The sequence below is a fragment of the Mytilus edulis genome, chromosome 2, assembly GCF_963676685.1.
Source record: "Mytilus edulis chromosome 2, xbMytEdul2.2, whole genome shotgun sequence".
Taxonomy (NCBI): Eukaryota; Metazoa; Mollusca; class Bivalvia; order Mytilida; family Mytilidae; genus Mytilus; species Mytilus edulis.
Window position 1 is genome coordinate 107,577,296 of NC_092345.1, and position 23,889 is coordinate 107,601,184.

A 23,889-nucleotide genomic window follows, 5' to 3' on the forward strand; every position below is an offset into this window, starting at 1 on the left:
CAAATGGAAAATTTTGTCTTAATCATAAAAAAACGTAGTTGAAAAAACTATCAAAATAGGTGCAATTTGGGTACCGTCACGTTATACATAAAAAAAGATAAACCAATCTACAGAAGGTCATATAACCCTAATAATTAGTCATTCATTTTACCAGCAAAAAGCTTTCTTTAAATTATGTAAGAATAAAATTAATGTTACAGAATAGTGGGATCGATATATATATAGTAACATTCATGATCATTTAAAAATGATCATTTAAAAATTTATCTATAAATAAATATTTCACTTTTTCATTGTCTATGATTCACTATCCAATTTTTTATGATAATTTAATTGTCAGCCGTCTAGCATTTTCAGAAGAGATAATCTTTTGTAATGTAGCTTGAAACAGAAGTGTCTTGTAAGCGTTTCCAGTTTAAGAATTAACTCTTCTTTGACATGAAAAAGCTATTTATACTTGTAAGATTCTTGTAAAAATTTGCAGACGACAATATCTCACATGATTGCATTGCAATCTACTAACCGGAAATGGACTTTGTATCACAACAACCCAGTAGACACAAGTGGCCACAACTGATATATTTTGAAAAACGCAGTGCCTTGAGTAATTTCATTATTACTTTCAAAGCATTACTGCAAAATATGTATTGCAAAAGTTTTCATAGGGCAGTCAGTGGCAGTGCCACGACGATAAAGGACGATAAAGGCAAAACAAATAAATTTTTAAATACACCTTATCGCTATTATCCCGACTGACCCTACCGCTTGAACTTTTGACGCATACAGCAATCACTTTTCCATTGTGGCGTCAGATATTTTGTTTAGTGACGTCAAAAATTTACGGGAACCTGTGTGATATCTAGTAATGGCGGAAAAATAGCGATAAGGCGTTTAGGGTCTCCTTACACGGTCACCTACATCTACCTAATATTTATTAACTTCAATATGTTAATAATGAGTATATATGTAACACTCTCAAACGTGTCCTTCCCCCCAAACGTGTTCGATTCCCCCAAACATTTCTTTTCTCCCTAAACTTGTCCGTAATGTTCAATATTCCCCAAACGTGTCCGATTTTATAACCCCCAAACTTGTGTGCTAATTGTTATTCCCGAAAGCGTGTCCAATATTTAAAGCCAGAATGTCACGTGTTTTATGTATCGCCTAAATAAAATCGCTTATAATGTTTACTGCAATTCTATGATGGGGTACAATCACAGGCACTTGTTTCTATCCATAGGAAGGTTTCTATCCATACTAGGAAGGTCGACTATCCATATCCATATAAATAGAATTTATATTCTATTTATATGGATAGTCGACCTTCCTATGGATAGAAACAAGTGCCTATGGGTACAATGCACAGGTGATGAAGTTGTTACATGTATTTATCAGATTTAGTTAGGTCAATGTAATTTTTTATGATTATCATAATTGCAAATTTAATTAGTAATTATTAATTAACTTTTGACTGAATTTGCTTATTGTCCAGTTGAAAGTATTTCATATTCATTTAGAGCACACATTATTCTGGAGTTGAATTAGTTGTTAACTTTGTAAATTATTTTGTACTTATAACTCCGATAATGCCTTTTTCATTTATCCGAATATTGCATGGCGGGCTTTTAGCAGTGTTTTTATTCACTTTTGTCAATACATGTAGTTCTCCAATTGAATTAGTGTGTATTTCAAAAGCTCATCAAATTATAAACTGGTTATCCAGTTTTTTAATAAATTTTCCAAGCATCACTAAAGACACACATTAAAGAGACATAACGTCCAGTGCCAAATATTTCTGCATAGGTTTTATAGATTCTTTTTTTATGAATATGGTTTTTATGTGATCCACGCTGGTTTTAATTGCAAATTTATTTTGTACTGTATAAATAAACTTTAGACTGTTGATTACGTAGTCTCCAGTTGCAAGTACTTTATGCATATTTAGAGCGAACAATAGTTTTGCAAGTTTTAATGTTTTTACAGTTGTATAGTTGTAACTAAACATGTCTGCTTACAATTTGCATACGACATAACCGAAATGACACCCCCCACTTTAACCCAGTTTATTCTGCCGGTTTGAAAAAGTACAAACATTCCTTATTTATATTTTTAATGAAATGGTAAAATTAGTACCGGTATATGTTAATAAAATGGCAATAACCAAATAACGCTTGTGTTATGGACACATTTGGGGGTTAGTTGAGAAATGGACACGTTTTGGGCGTTTATACAAATGACACGCTTTGTCGGTGTTTTCAACTTGACATGTTTTGCAGTTCAGTGACGTTGATGTGGACATGTTTGGGGGAATCCGACACATTTGAGGGGAAGGACACGTTTCTGAGTGTTACATATATATACAAAATAAAAAAAATAAAATTGAAATATTTGTAAACATGTTTAGATTTTATTTTTTTCCCTAGTATGTGCCTTCTTGTAATCTTCGACATATTGAAGTTAATAAGTATTAGGTATAGATGAAGGTGCAAGGAGACCCTAAATGCAATTTAAAATTTTTTTTTGCCTTTATGGTCGTGGCACTAGTGCAAATGATTATGATGTCTAGAAAGGCTATTTTATTACTATGCCACTTTACTAATTGACAAGACGTCTTGAAAAGCTATTTTTTTTTTCAACTAAAATTTGTCATAGGAAGGCGTCACAGATTTTTTTTTTATAGAAGCCATTCTAGACATAATTATTTGGACTAATATTGATCCTTATAAATGATGTAGGTTACATCAAGTAATTTAGGACTACAATTTCCTTTTTGATGTGTAAAAATGGTAGAGCAGTTGCTTTAACTCCCTATTACTGTATCAAACAAGAAATAGCATCTGCTGGTCAATTTTTAATACCTTAATGACTGTTGTAGTTCTAGATCAATCTGTGGCTGCAAAATCAGAAAATTACCCTGAACACAGAATTCCAATGTCTGGGTAGATGACTATACCCGACTTTAAATAAATCTTTTATGCTTATGCTTTTAATGATGTAGCTTCTTGCAGAATATTTTTTTGTTTCATGTAAAGAGCTAGCTTGGTGAAAATACAGCTAAGCGTAAAAAGCAGGCCATTCTCCACTAAAACGGCTTTAAAGTATATTTTAGTGACATCTTGATTTTTTCCAAGCATTCAGTTTATATTCTCCCTACATGTACCTACATAAATATATTCATCTCATTATTTATCACAATTTTTATAATCTAAATGTAAAGTCATAACATGGAGCTCATCCAAATTAAGATAGTCCAGGGCAGCCCTATGCTCAATGACTGATGTAGATTTTAGGACTTAATGACGTAATATAATGTCTGAAACTAAAAACCCAAAACTTTTACAGAAACATGATGAAAAGAATTTTCAATCTTTCTATAAAAGTTTTAAAGAATTATGAGTATTTAAAATGTTAAGCTGCAATCACTGTACGGCATTCAACAATGAGCAAAGCCCATACCGCATAGTCAGCTATAAAAGGCCCCGATAATGTTCTCTTCTTAATGAACTAGGTGGCATAGATTTGGAGGGGAAAAAAAAGTTCTTATTGTAATGTTTATTTGTAGAATGGCAGGTAACTTAGATCCAGACCTGATATATAGTACAACTGAAGAGAAGACATTCAGTAATCAGGATAAATTACCTCCCTTACCTGTACCAGACCTTAGTCATACATTGGACAGATATTTAGATTCTGGTGAGTTATAGCTACGATTATCTCCCTTACCTGTATTCGACCTTAGTCGTAGACTGGACAGATATTTAGATGCTGGTGAGTTATAGCTAGGATTATCTCCTTTACCTGTACCAGACCTAAGTCATACATTGGATAGATATTTAGATTCTGGTGAGTTATAGCTAGGATTATCTCCCTTACCTGTACCAGATCTTAGTCATGCACTGGACATATATTTAGGTTCTGGTGAGTTATAGCTAGGATTATCTCCCTTACCTGTACCAGATCTTAGTCATGCACTGGACATATATTTAGGTTCTGGTGAGTTATAGCTAGGATTATCTCCCTTACCTGTACCAGACCTAAGTCATACATTGGATAGATATTTAGATTCTGGTGAGTTATAGCTAGGATTATCTCCCTTACCTGTACCAGATCTTAGTCATGCACTGGACATATATTTAGATTCTGGTGAGTTATAGCTACGATTACCTCCCTTACCTGTATTAGACCTTAGTCATACACTGGACAGATATTTAGATGCTGGTGAGTTATAGCTAGGATTATCTCCCTTACCTGTACCAGATCTTAGTCATACACTGGATATATAGATATTTAGATTTTGGTGAGTTAAAGCTAAGTTTATCTCCCTTACCTGTACCAGTTCTTAGGCATACACTGGTTAGATATTTAGATGCTGGGTAATTAGCTAAGATTATCTCCCTTAGATTCTGGCGACTTAGTAATTAGGTTTCCCCATCATATATTTGACAGTCATAATATAGTTGTTATCCTGATCGGACGTCCCCATTTGATGAGGGGCCTAAAAGATAACCATTGACTCAAGCCTAAGATTGTGATATTATAGTTACTGTTATATGGAAAGATGTAACAATAAGATTTAAAATGCTTTGACTGCAACTTCTGCAAGACTAATATATAGAGATTAATACATGGCCTTTTCCATATCAGCCTGGGTATCATCCTGAGACCCCATATCAGCCCGAGACGGAGTCGAGGTGCTGATATGGGTCTCAGGATGATACCCAGGCTGATATGGAAAAGGCCATGTATTAATCGCTTTATCATATACTTCCGACAATAGTTTTATGTAAGGCAAATAAACTAATGCAATAACTAAAACAGTCAAACATTTTATAAAGAAAATTAAAATTATGAATCAAATATACTATAGTTGTCCAACAACAGCATTATACTCCTTATATATTTATGGTAACATTTCCTATAGAGGCATTTTGAAACATTGAAAATTTGGAAGAGTTTTGCGATCATTACTACTCCATGTTTGTTGTACTATAAAATGATTCATAATTGTCAATGGCATTTGTTAGCAAGTATTAAACTATCCCCACAAAAGTTCCCGTAAATTTTGACGTCGTCATAAAAAAACATCTGACGTCACAATGGAAAAGTAAACAACCGATACCGGAAACATTGGAAGTAACTTGCACGAGAGGCACTGATATGGGTTTTTTGCACGAGAGGCACTTGATATGGGTTATCAGCCCGGGTGGGAAGATATGGCTTGTGCACTTCCGCCCATTACGCATATGCAAAAGCTATCATATTAATGCTAAGTATATGATAAAGATATTTATTATCTGATGGGTTATTCCCCCTCCATGTACATATGTGATTTGAGTAGACATTTTTTATCTGATGGGTTATTCCCCCTGCATGTATGTGATTTGAGTAGACATTTTTTATCTGATGGGTTATTCCCCCTCCATGTATGTGATTTTAGTAGATATTTATTATCTGATGGGTTATTCCCCCTGCATGTATATGTGATTTGAGTAGTCATTTATTATCTGATGGGTTATTCCCCCTGCATGATCTGAGTAAACTTACTAGACAGATGTTTTTGTTCTGCTCTTTGGTTGGGTTGTTGCCTCTTTGACACATTCCCCATTTACATTCTCTATTTTATTAACATTCTATAATTATACCTGACCCTTGGTGCGTTAATAGCAAATAATTTTCTTTTTCAGTAAAACCCCACGTAACACCAGAGCAATATAGACAGACAGAATTTATTGTTCAACAGTTTGCATCTGGTGTTGGCAAACAATTGCACAAGGAGCTTTTAGAAAAGGCTAAACACTCTAGAAATTGGGTATGTAAAAGGCCTATTATATTAGGATTTACACTTAAACTTTTTGATTTATAACAGTTTATGTAAAATATCAATATTTATTTCATCAGTTTTTGGATCTTCCCTGAATTCTTGTCCTGAGTTTTAAAATTACATTCATCATGTACAATTTATAAAAACTGTCTTATTGTAACTGATGTTAAGAGAAGGTAAATTTGGACCAGGCCTATAAGAAGATGTGACATAATTGCCAATGAGACATTATCCTTGTTCATTTTGTATCACCTATTATCGAAATAATACCCATTAATTATTTGTTTTTTTCCTCCCCACCCATATTTTGTTCTTTGCCTTACTACAGCTTTATTTTACTGCTTGGGCATGACAAGACTCTATAGTAAGAAATATCTGTAAAGAACTTCATCATCAATACTAAGGTTACTTAATTATTAACTTTATTGTTTTATGGACGAATTGGATATAAATGGCTGATTATTTAATTCTTCAGTTGGAAAGTTGGTGGGATTCAGCTGCTTACTTAGAGGGTCGATACCCAGTGGCACCTCATGTTAACTTTGGTGGACCTGGACCATATATTCACCATGTCTACCCACCAAAGGCAGGCACACAAATTCACAGAGCTGGCATGATTTTGCATTCATCACTAAAATTCTGGCAGTTGGTTAGACAGTATGTTAATTTCACAATTATAAAAGAATTAACCTTTTAATACTGAAATCTTGTAAAATGAATATAAAAAACAACATGCAAGCATAAGTATGTAACATGATTTAAGAAACAGATCTTAATCGATAATAAAAATTTTAAAAAGATGTTAAAAAATATTTTCATATATACTAAAATTTGTATGGCCCACCTAGTGGCAGCATGTTCTTTTTTGTCTGTGTTCATCAGTCCTTCTGTTCATCTCTCTGTCTTTACCGCTTTAGTTTGAAGGTTTTTGGTGGTCAAGGTAGTTTTTGACCCCAATTTCACAGTCCAGTGAACATAAAAAATGATCAGTGTACTATGGACACATTCTTGTTTTTCTGAGGAGTTTAGTGATAGCTGTTGATGTATCGGGGTATTTTGTTTTTTTCTGAGAAGTTGGGTGATAGTGGTTGATGTACTGGTGGTATTCTGTATTTTTTTCCCTGAGAAGTTGGGTTCAAGTGGTTGATGTACTGACATGAACATTCTGTATTTAAAATTCTAAGGAGTCAGGTGCTAGTGGTTGATGTTTTCTGTATTTTTCTTAGGAGTCAGGTCCTAGTGGTTTATGTATTGGGGATATTCTATATTAAACATTCTGAGAAGTCAGGTGCTAGTGGTTGATGTATTGGGAATATTCTGTATTAAAAATTCTGAGGCGTCAGGTGCTAGTGGTTGATGTATTCTATATTTTTTTTATGATTCCTGTTAATATATTATTCTTTTTTTCAGAGAAAAATTAAGAATAGATAAAGACAGTAAAGGAAACAAAATGTGTATGAACCAATTCCTCAGAGCATACAGTACCTGTAGAATACCAGGGGTTCATGTTGATCATTTGTCCTTCAACTTTAAAACAGGTATGTCACGGGAGAAACTCTGAACTACATCACCTGAGCATTAATGGCATGCAGATGTCAGCTAAAATGATTTTTCAACTCTTAAACAGATCTGCAAGGAAAAGAAACTATATACAGAGCATAGGAGTAGAATTTCATATAAATCAAGCTGTTTGTTTTCTCTTTTGAATTATTTCATATTTTGTATTAAATACAGGAAAAGGTATTAAACTCAAATGTTGATGGTTATTGTACTGTTTATAAACTTCATTTGAGTTACTTTGAGTAAATTCAGCTTCTTGTATCCTTAAATTTTGAACTCAATTATGATAATTGTCAAAAAGTTATAATTAGATATCTACTTTTAGAATCACAAGGAGACACCCCTAGACATGCTGTTCTGATGTACAAGGAGAGGATATTTACATTTGATTGTGTTGATGAAGATTATGACATTTTAACTCCTCCAGAAATAAGTCAACAGTTACAAAAAATCAAGGATTTCTGCAAGACACATCCACAGGGTCAAGGTGTAGGGGCACTAACAGCACTCGAAAGAACTCCCTGGGCAGAGGTAAGGAAAGAATTTACCCCAGGACTAGGAGTTTTAGCCCTTTAATAATGAATTTTACCCAACTTTTGCAAATTAGGTAGAGAGTACCGGTAAACAGTACAAAAATTAATCAGCTCAACAAGATTAACAAAAAAGATAATGTTATTCCTGAATGATATTTTAGTCTTTAATGTTGGAGAGTAACGGTAGTTGAAAATGCTTACAGATCCATGTGAGGGACACCAGCTCCTAAGTACGTCTACTATAGGTGTTGTTTTATACTTTACAGATGAGGAGCAGATTGATGGCTTTACATCCAGAAAATTTTCATTATCTTAAGACCATTGAGACTGCAATATGTGTTGTAACTTTAGATGATGCCAACCCTACTAGTGAAGTTGAAGTAAGTTCCCTGCTTGATCCTTAGTTTATCAATTGATCTGCTTTAAACAATTGTTGAGGGATAATCTCTCAGTAATTGTTTAATATTCACTGGTATTAAAGAGATAATAGTAACTGCAATTACGATTATCCCAATATGGCGACGGTAGATATAGGTAAAATCTTTACACTCGCTTTTCTTAAATGTAGCATGTTTTTGTCAATAGTTACTCAGCTGCAAAGTTTATCTATACCATTACATCATATTTGAATCGTAACGGTGCACTGGAATTGTCTAAGAGCTGTGAAAATAGCCGTTGAAAAATTCAGGATGATAATCGTAACTCTATGGTATTTTTCTTCTTTGATAATCGTAATTTTCTTTATATGATAATAGTAACTGAAACATAATAAATGTGTCTTTCAGCATTTCAATGGTATTTTGTGTGTAAAAAATGTAAATGCCCTGTTAAACGATGACATTAACGCATATAAAAATAAATGAAGAAACTTACAGGTTAATATCTAGGATAAATTTACCTATATATCTCTAATTGATGAGAAAAAGGATGGATTAGCTATATCCCATATTCCAAAAGTGCAATCCTTTCAATTCATTGCTCAAAATGAAAGTCACGTATACCACATTTTCATATGTCAAAAAAGATATATGCCTGTTTCATTGATTTCAGGAAGGCATTTGATACTATTAATAGAGATGCCCTCTTTTACAAATTGTCTTATTACAACATAGATGGTCCCTTTTTTTAGTATAATGAAAGATATGTATAAAGAGGTTTTGTACTTGGTAAAGATCTCGGAAGGTATCACTGATTTTTTTAATTCCTCAGTTGGGGTAAAACAAGGGTGTATTTTAAGCCCTACATTATTTTCTTTATATATTAATGATTTACCATCTATTTTTGACTCAACATGTGAACCACCCAAGTTAAATGATAATGATATATCATATCTGTTATACGCTGATGATTTAGTTCTTATCAAGAAATTCAGCCGTCCATATTTTTCCTTTGGATTCACTTTTTTCTATTTTATACTGATATATGATTTTAAAAATTAAATTCAAATGTTTTGATCAAATTCCCATGTATTTTAGGACGTTTCTTTAAACAGTGTGGATGGTAAAGGATCTAGAATAGTTACCAGTTTATTGTTACTATTGTTTATTGTCACTTTTGTTTTTTGTTACTTTTGTTTATTGTTACTTTTGTTTATTGTTACTTTTATTTTTTGTTTTTATTAGCCTTACCTATAGTCTTACGAAGCATTTGACAGACGAAAAAAAACCCACAAATATGTATATTGATAAATTACATCAAAGGGCCAAACATGTAGATTATCACAGTCGGAACTGGTTTAATTACAAAGATTTTTATAGATTTTAAAACAAATATTTTGTGCTTCAGAAAAATGCATGAAAATTAGGAAAGGCTAATTTATATTTTCATTTAATAGAAAAGTACTAATCATATGGCAAGTATGCAAATACAAAAATGTTCCTTGTTTAGTACCTTCAATATTTTTCTCTACAATATCTTCCATGCATATGTATGCAGCATACTTTTCATATACCGAGTATTTATGAATTTTTAATAAGTTTGTTTCTAATTTTGCGGAATGTGCGTTATTTTATTCTCATCTTTGCAGTCATTCTTTGAATAAGTATTTCTTGTAAGAAAATTTAAAGCTACATCAATTTTATTTTTTGATTTTCGGGCTTTTGGCCAAACTATAAAAGAACACAAATCCATGTTTGTCAATGAACTCCACGTTACTTAATTTCATAATACACAAAGAATCCCATTTAGGGCCAAACATTCTCTAGTCTTATATAGCATTAAATGTTTTAAGGATGTCATATTATCATAATTCAAAATTGAATTTGTGTTGTTTATAGTTTATATCTGAGATACTGAAATTTCAGTGACAGTCATGAAGTAGCTAATATGAATAAAAAGATGTGGTATGTTTGCCAATGAGACAACTTTCCACAAGAGACCAACATGACTCAGAAATTAACAAATATAGGTCACCGTACGGTCTTCAACAATGAACAAAGCCCATACCGCATAGTCAGCTATAAAAGAAATGACACTGTAAAACACTTTTCAAAGTTATCCCTTGTTCATCATAACTTTTAAGTTGTGATATCATCCATGAAAAATGATCGAAGTGACATGAAAACTGTAGCCACTAATTTCTCGTCAAACGGTTTTTGACGAATACTAAATGTCTTTCCTACTTCGTTATGGCATAATAGGGTATGTTCTAGAATTAAATCAGCAGTGGCTTCCCGGGGGCAGAAATAGCACATATAACCACCTACAATAAAATAATTTAAACAATATTAACTATATTTACTATTTACTTCAGGATAAATTATTTTTTGTTTACTGTCTTAATCAGAAATCTGATGTAAGGTGACACATGCGTGTCGCCTGACAATTATTGTCATGTATCATAATTTCCATCGCTCATTCACATATTTTGTGGCATACCTAGTTTAATAAATTTCTGTATATCAACAAAGTTCGTGTTTTCCCATTTCCAAATTTCTTGAAGCTTGTTCACCCTTCCAATTTTATAATATACTAGCATGTAGCTGTTTTCATAAGAACAATTAATTATATATGCATAAAAAGAAATGTCATAAGATGTTGGGACGTTTCGTAAATAATTCATCGCCGTAATTTCATAATATGCTATCAGATATACGTTTTTAGTGTCAATATCAATAAAACAGTTTCCAGTTACGATTATTTTTTTTATTTTTGAATACCATAATTACGATTATCTTTTTTCCGAGTTATGATTATCATCCCGAATTTTTCAACGGCTATTTTCAAAGCGCTTAGACAATTCCAGTGCACCGTTACGATTCAAATATGATGAAATGGTATAGATAAACCTTGCAGCTGAGTAACTATTGACAAAAACATGCTACAATTAAGAAAAATGAGTGTAAAGATTTTACCTATATCTACCGTCGCCATATTGGGATAATCGTAATTGCAGTTACGATTATCTCTTTAATACCAGTGATATTCATAACTCTGACACAAGTTGAAGAATGACATGTGAATATAAAGTGTAGAACAGCATTTTATCAGAAATCTTTTCTTCCATCAGTTATTTGATCCTGAAATACTTTTCCGGACAATATCAGATTAAGTCCATCTAAGTTTACACTTAAACATTACCTTAATCAAAATGTAAATAATTAAATCTAATTATTTTTTTTTAAATAATCTACTCGTGTTTAAACAGTTCAACAATTTTTAGTAGATTCAAAGTTATTTGGCAAATGGCGTCTTTTACGGTTATGATAGTGATTTGGGTTAGACAGTCTTGACAAAGCCCTGGAAACACACACCAAAGACTGTAGCTGGTTCCTTACTGTCTATGTTTTGTAAGCAGGCATAAATGGTTTTGTATTCAATTTGTCTTAAATTTATGACCACTCAGCCCACAGCCATCTAGCACTAGGCAAACACTCTCAATAATTATTACAAGGTGCATTACTTTATGAGACTCTCACCACTTAAAAAAAATAGAAATATAACAAACTCGAAGAAATGTTTTTAATCATAAGGTTTTTCTTCTTCTCATAGTATATTCCTCCTTTCTTGGAGCACCAGTGTCACACAGAGACAAAACTCACACCAATAGAAAAAAAATACTACAAACTAGCACCACTCAAGAAACAATTTAAATCATCTGAGAGTTCTAGATTGTCTTCTCTTAGTTGTTTCCTCCATTCTTGGAGTACCTTTAGCATACAGAGACAGAACTTAACTCAAACTTAAAAAAAAAAAATGCTACAAACTAGCACCACAGAGAAATGTTTTAAAAATCAGTGTTCCATGTTGTCTTCCTTTTCTCTGAGTTATTTCCTCCTTTCTAGGAGTGTATCACAGACCGAATCTACTAATAGGACAGTTTGAGAAACACGAACCCAAGCTGTGTATCATCATAAACATTTCAAGTAGTATTCAAGCTCATACTGATTTTTCTAATGAGATTGAATGTTTGTTTGTTACATTGATTCCTTTAGTGTTTTTATTGATCATGTAGAATATATATCATTTCAGTTGTTTCAAAAATCATTGGGTGGAACACCGATTGACAAATGGTTTGATAAATCACTCAACCTTATCTTTTTTGAAAATGGAACAGCAGGTTCCAACTGTGATGTAAGTATCTAACATGTATCCTACAGGTATCCAAAGTACCCTGTATGTATGCTGGGTATCCACAGAAATTGTACAGGTATCTAACAGACATCCAAGGTATCCTTCAAGTATCCTGTAGGTATCCTTGCTATCCACAGATATCCTACATGTATCCAAAACATATCCAAGGTATCCTACATGTATCCAAAGTATCGTGTATGTATCCTGGGTATCCACAGGTATCTTACAGGTATCTTACAGGTATTCGTAGATATTCAAGGTATCCTTCAGGTATCCTACATGTATCTAACACATATCCAAGGTATCCTACATGTATTCTATACATATCCTACAGGTATCCAAAGTTATAGAACAGTTATCCACAGGTATCCTACATGTACATTGTATCTAACACATATTCAAGGTATCCTAAATGTATTCTACACATATCCTACATGTATTCTATACATATCATACATGTATTCTATCCATATCCTACCTGTATCCTATACATATATCCTGCATGTATCCTATACACATATCCTACTGGTATCCTATACATGTATTCCACAGTTTTCAGGTGCACATGTTCATTTATGATGTGAAATTTCAAAATTACTTGCTAAATTACAGTTGTTAACCCTGATCTCATTGTTTCTCTGAACAGAAAATTTAAAGTCATGAATCCAGTAAATTCTCAGGGATAAAGTTTTAAGGCAATGTGTCTAACCAATTCAAATTAACACTTTGTACACATGTTAATTGTGATTTGAAGATTAATATTTTGTATACCAAATTATTGTTTTGACCCTGATTTCACAGTTCTGACACTTAAACATGTAAATGTGATAGTCATGATAGTTGTAGCAGGACATGATGTCCCATGGACACCTTCTCTTGTTTATCTTCAGCAGATTCATATTTTTATTTGTTTTTATGCGTAATCATAATGTATTGCACAAAAGCAAAAACAATTACTATGAATTCAAATCACATAACAAATTCAAGTTCTGTGACTACAGTTATTCTGTGTCAGAAACCTATTATGTGTCAAATATTTAACTACAATCCAAATTCATACCTGTATAAAGTGCGAATATTGTGTCCATGTTTTTACCCAACTGTTCAGGGTTTGACCTCTGCAGTCATATCCAGCTGTGCTCAGCGAAGCAATTAATTGTTTATTGCTCACAATCACTGATTGTATAGTTTATTTATGTTTTATTTATAGCACAAATCTGCTGATGGTATTGTCAATATCAGGGCCGTAACTAGCCTCTTTTAATAGTGAGGCAAAATATTTTTAGCCGAGCGTAGCGAGGCGAAAAATTTTGGGCGAGGCGTCTGGGGGCCTTTGCTGAGAAAAATAACGCAAAATCGTGCATTCTGAGCGTTTCCAAGACTCTTCTTGCATTGAAACGGCTTAATTAATTTTTAAATATTTTTTTGGACAATCAGGTCCCAAAGCAAAAACAAAGATTCATTGTAATTTAAGACGTTTAGGTATTAGAGACAACATTAAGGACCGATATGTAGGATAAAGCAAAAATCCTAATTCTCATAATTATTAATAGCGTATCCGTCTGTCTGTTATTGTCTTGTATTGTGATAAGACTTTGGTGATTTTTTTTATGACTAGATTTAAATATAGTGGCATTGCAGTATTATACTTTAAGTACTAGTACTACTTAAGTCCACACTAGGGACCATCTTCACCTTGTTTTACGATCTTTTACGGTATTAATGCTTCTTTAAAAGTATTGTTGAAGACAATCCGGCAACTATCAAGATGAAGAGCAGGAACACAAACTTTGACCATTGATCATTTGTATTTTTCTATGCATTGATTTTGTGTGAGATTATGTCCCCATACTCCTTTATTGTCTATTAAAGGGTCTCAACACGACTTAATGCAAGTTTAACCTTTCAATGTAAAAGGTCATATATGGCAACACCTTGTTTTTTTTCTTCAAATTATTTGATACCGGGAAATATGTGACCTTACTTTAATTCAAACCATGTCAGCTATCTAGTTTTATTTACAATAAAACAAACTGTTTTGTATTCTTTGATATCAATTTCAATTATCCATGCAGAAAGGACAATTGTATTTTGTGTCCACTGAGTAGCATCGCATGTTCTTAAAATATATTTCTCGCACAATTCTGGACATCGGTGGACATGCAACATTGCAAAACCACGTTTACAAATGAAAATCAACGCTCAGACTATAGTCATAAAGTAGGACAATAAACGAACAAAAGACAAACACGGAACACAGAAGTACAAACAATAGACCATCAACTCTGAAAACTAAAAGGAAAATAGAAACATGGATAACGAAAAACATCCAGGGGATACACCAGAGAGTGAAGAGAACTTGCTTCTTTCAAGACTCTTTCTGTGAAAACAATTTGATATGAAAACAACCTTTTTTTTTTTTTTTTTTTTTTTACATGAGGCATTTGCCTCATTTGCCTCAATGTAGTTACGGCCCTGAATATATAGATATAGATTGTACCACTGCATCGAGTGCAATATGATATTTATCCACTCCAGACAGTTAAATTTTCAAATTTAAAACGCGAGGCTTGCCCGAGCGTTTTAAATATTTAAAATTTAACTGTTGAGAGTAGATAAATATCATATTACACAAGATTTGGTGGTGGAATCTGTTTCTCTAATGATTTTCTAACATTATGCAGGCAAACTTATTCCTTCTTTTCGAATGATCTGCAAAAAGATGTATTCTTTCTATGTGACATCATCAGACATGGTCGCTTTTTTTCATGTCGTCACAATAGGAAATTCAGAGGAAAGCAAGAAAATTCAACGACATAATCAGATTTTAACCAATGAAGTACTGAGAGTTGATTAAATTTCTTTTATACAATGGGTGCAGAAAGGGATAAATTGACGAAGAATTAGAGAAATCTATTTATAGAACACACCTGCTGATGTTATAGTTGATATGTTTCTATTTATAGCAACATCATCTAATGGTAAAGTTGATATATTTCTATTTATAGCACTCACCTGCTGATGGTATGGTCTATATTGTATTTAAGTCTTATGTTGAACTGCTTGTATGCAAAACTAAAGGACATTGGCAGGTAATTGTTTTATGTTTCTATTTATAGCACACACCAGTGGATGCAATGGTTCTTGTAGCCAGTACATATTATAATGACCTGTTTATTGCTAAAAATAAAGGAAAATGGCAGGTATGGTTTGATTTGGCTCCTATCAATCCTGTTTGAGAATCACTTTATAAATTAAAGGTTAAATGAAGTTTACCATGCATAGTTTTGCAATGTAGACACTATATCAAATAACCAATTACACACCAAGAGGCTGATATGTCAGAGACAGGGTAACAATGGTTTTTATAAACACTGATATTTAACAATGGACATTGCAAAGGAGTTTAAAGAATTTTTTTTACTTATTTGGATTTTGGAGTAAACCTTGAGGAGTAAAGGGATGATAGGAGAATATGGAAAATATTTGTGCCCTTCAAAGAAACAGAAAATAACTTTTAAAAGACCTCTAGGGAAAAACTTTATCAGGCAATTTGAGAAGGTACCTTCTACAGGCCTGAAACTGATAATTTACATTTTATAACCAGTGAGACTGATTGTTTGGTAGCATATGTTTACCTTCTACAGGCCTGAAACTGATAATTTACATTTTATAACCAGTGAGACTGATTGTTTGGTAGCATATATATGTTTACCTTCGACGGGCCTGAAACTGATAATTTACATTTTATAACCAGTGAGACTGATTGTTTGGTAGCAATGTTTACCTTCGACAGGCCTGAAACTGATAATTTACATTTTATAACCAGTGAGACTGATTGTTTGGTAGCATATGTTTACCTTCGACAGGCCTGAAACTGATAATTTACATTTTATAACCAGTGAGACTGATTGTTTGGTAGCAATGTTTACCTTCGACAGGCCGAAACTAATAATTTACATTTTATAACCATTGAGACTGATTGTTTGGTAGCAATGTTTACCTTCGACAGGCCTGAAACTGATAATTTACATTTTATAACCAGTGAGACTGATTGTTTGGTAGCAATGTTTACCTTCGACAGGCCGAAACTGATAATTTACATTTTATAACCAGTGAGACTTGCTATACATGTTTTCTCTTACAGGGAAGTACTACAAAAAGAGATTTACAAGAACCTATACAACTTATATTCCATGTAGATGATGTTATTAGAGATAATATAATCAAAGCTAAAATTGACCATAAACAAGTAGTAAGTATTGTTGTGTAAGATGAACGGGCTATGAAAACTCACTAAGATGAGAAAAAAATATATTGCCTGAGTGCTACTTTTTAAATTTTATTCTATTCAGAAACTGAGGATCCAAATTTTGTTGTTTAAAGTTGATAGGAGGATAATGAAGGTTCTATAGATGCTCTATAATCAGGGAGTTGTTATAAGGGGATAAGGGGGTTGAGAATATGCTCTATAATAAAGGAGTTGCTATAGTAAGGTAGTTGAGAAAATGCTTTCTTATAATGGAGTTGTTATGATAAAAATGTTGAGAAAATGCTCTGTAATAAGGGAGTTGAGAATAGGCTCTAAAATAGTGGAGTTGTTATGATAAGAGAGTCAAGTAGATGCTCTATAATAAGGGAGTATTTTTTTTATAAATATTTTAAAGAATGAGCACAGATTTTAATTTAATATTTCTATTTTAGTCAGACAATCTGCAGTGAAGCACAGATTTTAATTTGATATTTCTATTTTAGTCAGACAATCTGCAGTGGAGCACAGATTTTAATTTGATATTTCTATTTTAGTCAGACAGATTTTAATTTGATATTTCTTTTTTAGTCCGACAATCTGCAGTGTAATGCAAAGTTTTATACAAAATATGGAAAGACATATTTACGCAGAAATAAACTACATCCAGATACACATGTACAACTAGCATTACAGTACGCTTACTACAAACTACACAAAAAGTAAGTATAGGCATAAACAACATCCAGATACACATGTACAACTGGCGGTACACTTACTATAAAATACACAAAAAGTAAGTATAGGCATAAACTACATCCAGATACACATGTACAACTGGCATTACAGTATGCTTACTACAAAATACACAAAAAGTAAGTATAGGCATAAACAACATCCAGATACACATGTACAACTAGCATTACAGTACGCTTACTACAAAATACACAAAAAGTAAGTATAGGCATAAACTACATCCAGCACACATGTACAACTGGTGGTACACTTACTATAAAATACACAAAAAGTAAGTGTAGACATAAAATACATCTAAACATACTTGCACCACTAGAATTACAGTACACTTACTATAAAATACACAAAAATTAAATTCATGGCCCATGTAATTTTGTAGTTTTTTATATAAATGCAAAGTTTCAATTCTATTTTTCAATGGGAACCAATTTCTTAAATATCTTCTTTTGTTGATAACAAAACTTACATTTCAGACCTGGGCCAACATATGAAACAGCAACAATAAGACGATTTTATAATGGACGTACAGAGACAATGAGGAGTTGTACAACTGAAGCTTTGGAATGGAGTAAATCTATGTGCAATAAAAATACCTCCGTAAGTCATCTGTACCGGTATATAAAAATCTATATGACTTCATTGTAATGGATTTTTAAAAATGATAAGTTTATTTGATACTTATATAAAACTTTTATCTTTAAGACATTTAATATAAAATCAATAGCCAGTAAAGCAGGGGAGACATTTCAGCTTGTGCACTCTTGCTTGACATTTTACAGTGTTTTTTTTTATAGATATTTGAATGTATTATCTTATTCACTTGAGTTGTCCTTCTAGCATCGACTAAAGTGTTGATAAATCCCTTGTATACTCCATCAATTATCTCCCTTTGGACAACTATTTTCATTCTTTTTTTCACTGGGAGCTTTACATTCAACATTAGGCATTTAGGTTTTTGAACAGTCAGTACTTTTTAATCATTTGTTCAAAAATATCATTATAACTGACAACATTATTTTAAAAACCTGTTTGAAAACAAACTTCTATGGAGGAGCATGTAGAGAACAGCTGATAATAGGTCAAATAAAACTGTAAAAATTAAAGATGTTTAATATAGTTTTGAAAATATTTTTTTCCAGGAACAGACAAAATATAATTTATATCTGAAAGCATCAAATAAACATAACAGATTGATGAGTGAAGCACAGGAAGTCAAAGGTAAGATTTACTTTATAGGTGCTAGATTTATTATCAAATTTTTAAAATCATGGAAATTAACTACTGTAAGATATCTTCATTAAAGATTTTGATTGTTGATATGCATGGCAAACATGTTCATCCGGCAACGTCTTTGCAAGCCAAGGATGACAATCCAGTCCCCACCTCTCCACCCTTGATGATATAATAGAGAATTTAGGATATACATGGTAAGGGTTTTATGGATTACAGTTGTAACTGGCTGTGTCCTATCATAAAGCACCTTTGAGAAGATAACTTGTAAATGTAAAAACGTAAATAAACAAGTTCCATGTGCTGATTGTGCAACAAATCTTAATGACAAATTTTAAAGGTCTTAATCAATCTTATAGTAAGTGTACTGTAATGCCAGTTTTACATGAGTGCTGGATGTAGTTTATGCCTTTACTTAATTTTTTGTTCTTGAACAGAATGCTGACCCAAATCTTGGAATGTCAACATACATTTTGAGTCCTGCTTTAGGAAATTTGTGAACACTATATAGACACAATTGTTTTTACACCTCCACACTGAAGAGATTTCAAGTGCTGCCATTTGTGAAGAATTGTGTAGTCAACATGGGAGTGACTTATGTCTGCCTTTAGAAGGCTCAGCATTGTAATAAAAAAATGTTGGCCTAATCAGCCAAGGGTGGAGAGGAGGGGACAGGATCGTAATCCTTGCCTATCCAAGATGATCAGGCACATCAGGAAATTCTTAACGAATTTCAAAAATGACATTTAAATCCTGGAATGTATTGTTTGTATTTTTTGTTTGATTATGATTTAAGGATTTACATATTTAGCTCAAATGAAATTAAATCTTGATGTCTTAGTCTATCCTACCTTTTTTATTACATTATGAAAGATAATTACTTAAAATTTGTTTTCCTCTGATAAATGTCTATCCTAGCCTAGGTGTAATGTATCTAGCTTCTAGATGGTATGTTAAAATTTAATTTTCTGATTTGGTCCATTAACGACTTACAATATTATATTAAGAACACCTTGTAAGCATAGTGAAACATTCTGTTCCTACTTTTTCTGTGACAAATATATGTGTAATTTTTAATTTTTTTTAATTTTAGGTTGTGATCGACATTTACTAGGGCTATACCTGTTAGGAAGAGAACAAGGACTACCTGTTCCACAACTATTTACTGATCCTGCTTTTACTAAAAGGTATTTTGTAAGACTTCCATCTATATGACTGCATTTACATCTGTTACAGTTAACAGTATGCAAAAAAGGCAGACATTTCAAAGTTCTGTCTGTATTTGATTTTATACAATGAATGAGACTTCAATAACATCTAAAAAAAAAAAATGCTCTAAACATGCTAAATGTAGATGTAAACCAAGAATATTTTTGGTGTAAAGAGTATCTAAGTTTTACAAAAAAACAAAACAAAGAGATGTGATCGCAACATTTAAAGTGTACCTAGATTCAGTGGTGGCAGTGGTAACTTTGCCTTGTCTACAAGCTTTGTAGGATACACAACAGTTTATGGTGGATTGGTTCTAATGCCTACATCTGTCTGTGTCCTCACTTATTTTTGTTTATTTTCAGTGGTGACAGTGGTAACTTTGCCTTGTCTACAAGCTTTGTAGGATACACAACAGTTTATGGTGGATTGGTTCTAATGCCTACATCTGTCTGTGTCCTCACTTATTTTTGTTTATTTTCAGTGGTGGCAGTGGTAACTTTGCCTTGTCTACAAGCTTTGTAGGATACACAACAGTTTATGGTAGAGTGGTTCTAATGCCTACATCTGTCTGTGTCCTCACTTATTTTTGTTCATTTTCAGTGGTGGGGGTGGTAACTTTACCTTGTCTACAAGTTTTGTAGGATATACAACAGTTTATGGTAAAATGGTTCTAATGCCTACATCTGTGTGTGTCCTCACTTATTTTATTTATTTTCAGTGGTGGCGGTGGTAACTTTGCCTTGTCTACAAGCTTTGTAGGATATACAACAGTTTATGGTGGAGTGGCTCCAATGGTGGAAAATGGTTATGGTTGTTTTTATCACATGGAACCCAAACAGTATGTATACATCAAGCTTAAGTGTTAATTCTAAGGTTATGGAAAGGATTGATATTGGTGGTGAATACCACTATATTATTTCATGGTACTCTGTTAATACTGAGTTTGTGAGTTCAAATCTATTCATGTGGCAGATATGCTCAACTCCAATCTTTATTAACCATGATTGTTTGATTTGTTTTCCTGTCGAAGCCTGGAACTGTGGATTCCTCCACCAAAAAAACTTGAACGCCACGAAATATCCAATAATGCTAAAAGTGGCTTAACATCAAACAATTAATCTTGTTTACTATATAGCATGTTTAAACTCAACTTCATTATTCCATTCTAGTTCTACATTTAATTACATATCTGATGATTATTTACAGAATAGCGGCATAAAATCCATCTGATTATATCATAGAAAGCATTCTAATACCAAATGAAATCACATATCTGATGATTATTTACAGAATAGCTGCTGTTGTAACAACATGGAGAAGTTGTAAAGAAACAGATTCTGTTGTGTTTATGAATGAAGTTCACCAATGTTTAACAGAGATGGGAAACATGATAGAAAAAGGCCAACAAACACATGCTAAATTATAAATATTAGCTGGCTCGATACAGGTGTTGTGGATTCATTGTTCATAATGTGTTGTGTCTTATCTGGCACTGCCTAAATAGTTATTATTATATGATAAACAGATTTATATAGAATAAATCCAATAAGCAGTCAACTTTAATTATCACAAACTTGATGTTCCATACAATAATAATTTTAGATACTAGGAGTAAATATTAGACAAATCTTTCAATTTGGGCCAGACATCTTTCCAGGAAATAACAGGAATTTTTAAATAAAAGAATTGTGAGATAAGGACAGCAATTGCATGTTATTCTGTCAAACATAATTTGATATTTTGTATGAGGTATATGTGCCATAAATATCCTGTGAGGATAAGGGTTAACTATTTGCTGGTCCCCTTTCAAATCATATTTCAAAATCTGCACTTTTATATTACTTTTTTGTATCGCATTGCTACCATAGAAATCGTTTGGAATCCATTCCTTAGATTGTTTATATAAAAGTAATATGTTGGTTGTTCCACAAACTGTTGAAATCAATTAACCATGCATAATTAAGAATTGATTAATTTGTTACTGTTTACTTAATATAAACTATCCAAAGTTCAAATGAAGTGGATGTAAGCAATTAATTTCTGCTGGGAAATGATAATTAATCATCCATAGTCATTCAATTGTTTGGTTTTTTTAAGATAAGAAATAACATTTGTGTTCCTTTAATTGATAAATGAATTTTCTGATTATTGGCAAGAGACAATATTGCTCAGGGTTATTTCATTAGTAAATTACCTCCGTTTGATGTTCTCTGTGTTTTTTGTCAAGTAATGATATTGTTGAGCATTTATTTAAGAAACTGTAATTTTTGTATCTTCACATAGAAAGTATTTTTTTTTACTCTTCTCTAATACCAAAGTTATTTTGTATTTTTATGGCAAACAACATTCCATGTCTTTAAGAATTAAGTAAATATAGTTTTAATGAGTGTACTTTTATTCAATATTTTTTATCAATTCAGTGATATGTATTTATTGTTTTAATTGAGAAAAGGGAGACTACCTTGTTTTGTAAGAAACAAAAGTAAAGCATATTTTATTATGACTCTTGTTGAATTCTGACTTATTTTGTGATTTTCATTCGTCATTTTTTTTGGGTTGTAATGTCATAAAATTTGATAACTCTTTTGAAATAACTCATATTTGATTGCAGTATTTTTGTGCTGAAAATGCATTTCATTTTGGTATCAGGGGGTAAAAGTGGGGTAACATGCGTGGAAATAACCTAAATAAAGAATGAATTTCAAATTCTTCCATGAATGTTTCACGATAACAATTATGATAATTATTTGTGTCAGTTTTTAACTGATAGTCTTCTTTAATCATATTCCAGAAATAAAAAAGCATAATTAAGCAATAAATCAAAAATTGGTCTGGAAAATTATTTGTTTATTCTCCTGATTTTCTGATTTTCTTTAATATTTCCTAGAATTACTTTATTGCTATTTTGTGTATTTTCTCTTTGATAAGTTTTTTTTATTTTTGTTTTTCATATCATGCTAACGGCTTTAGATAGAAAACTATCGCTAGAAACTAAAGGTGTAAATTCCATTTTCAATGTAAACATCACAACATTATGGAATAAATAGCAATAAACAGATTATCAATGGTCTTTCAGACGATGTTTCTAGGCCACATCTCATTTCAGGGCTGTCACCCTTCAATGAGATTGTAGCTGAGAAATACAATCTATGAATATTGCATAGAATAACTGATATAACATGAATATCTAACTCAGTCTGGAAACCAGTGTATAAATGTTGGAAGCTCCAACATCAAAAGGGATTGTTTCAAAGTGAAAATCAATAAAAACTGTTGAAGCAAAGTCTTTGAATTGTTCCTTTTAAAATGTTGGTATAAAAGAGCAGCATTGGTAATCTAGCAATATGGTTGTTGAAATATAGTATGTAGACTTTGTAACAGCACCGATAGCAATAAGGTTGTTGACATATATTATGTAGACTCTGTAATGCTGTTCAAATTTATATTGAAATGATTGATTCAGCTTTAATATTTTTTATTGGATTGTAAATGGCTGTATTTTGGTGCATTTAATGTGATTTATTGTATAATTTATATTCATTTAAACATAATGTTTTTTAGTTAGATATTTTATAGCAACTGACAATGCAATTAATTTTATTATGTACAAATTCAAAATATTTTAAAATAAAATGATCAGCCCTTTGCTTTTTTTTAATTTAGATAAATTTTGGAAGGAAATATGATGAAAGTGAGATATAATTTTACTTTTCTCCCATAGTTGTCTAAATCGTCATCACAGAGTGTTTTTGGTCCATTACAGAATAGTGATACTTTCCAACCGGGATATCTCATTTGGTAGGAAGTAAGGAGGCCTATTTTCATACCTACACTCCTTAAAGAAGGGGTATGCTGGTTTTTGTCGAGCCTGCAACTTTTGTTGCAGAAAGCTCGACATAGGGATAGTGATCCGGCGGCGGCGGTGTTAGCTCACTTCTTAAAAGCTTTAAATTTCA

The 23,889-nt window shown here is 32.3% G+C and overlaps 1 protein-coding gene across 3 annotated transcripts; it reads left to right on the forward strand.

Moving 5' to 3' along the window:
- The first annotated feature begins 504 nt into the window (after positions 1-504).
- LOC139513892 (peroxisomal carnitine O-octanoyltransferase-like) lies at positions 505-23,580 on the forward strand. 3 transcript variants are annotated; one of them, XM_071302836.1, is made up of 16 exons: positions 505-604; positions 3,563-3,693; positions 5,685-5,809; positions 6,297-6,478; positions 7,232-7,359; positions 7,707-7,912; positions 8,181-8,294; positions 12,385-12,486; positions 15,495-15,578; positions 16,634-16,741; positions 17,327-17,457; positions 17,965-18,088; positions 18,631-18,709; positions 19,815-19,908; positions 20,652-20,771; positions 21,224-23,580. In XM_071302836.1, exons 2-16 carry the CDS (start codon positions 3,564-3,566, stop codon positions 21,357-21,359), a joined length of 1,863 nt encoding a protein of 620 aa, XP_071158937.1. In that variant the 5' UTR covers positions 505-604; position 3,563; the 3' UTR covers positions 21,360-23,580. The 3 variants fall into 3 exon arrangements, with proteins under 3 accessions (XP_071158937.1, XP_071158936.1, XP_071158938.1); XM_071302835.1 differs by lacking the exon at positions 15,495-15,578 and adding an exon at positions 15,606-15,689; XM_071302837.1 differs by lacking the exons at positions 15,495-15,578; positions 20,652-20,771; positions 21,224-23,580 and adding exons at positions 15,606-15,689; positions 20,177-20,351.
- The last annotated feature ends 309 nt before the right edge of the window (positions 23,581-23,889 follow it).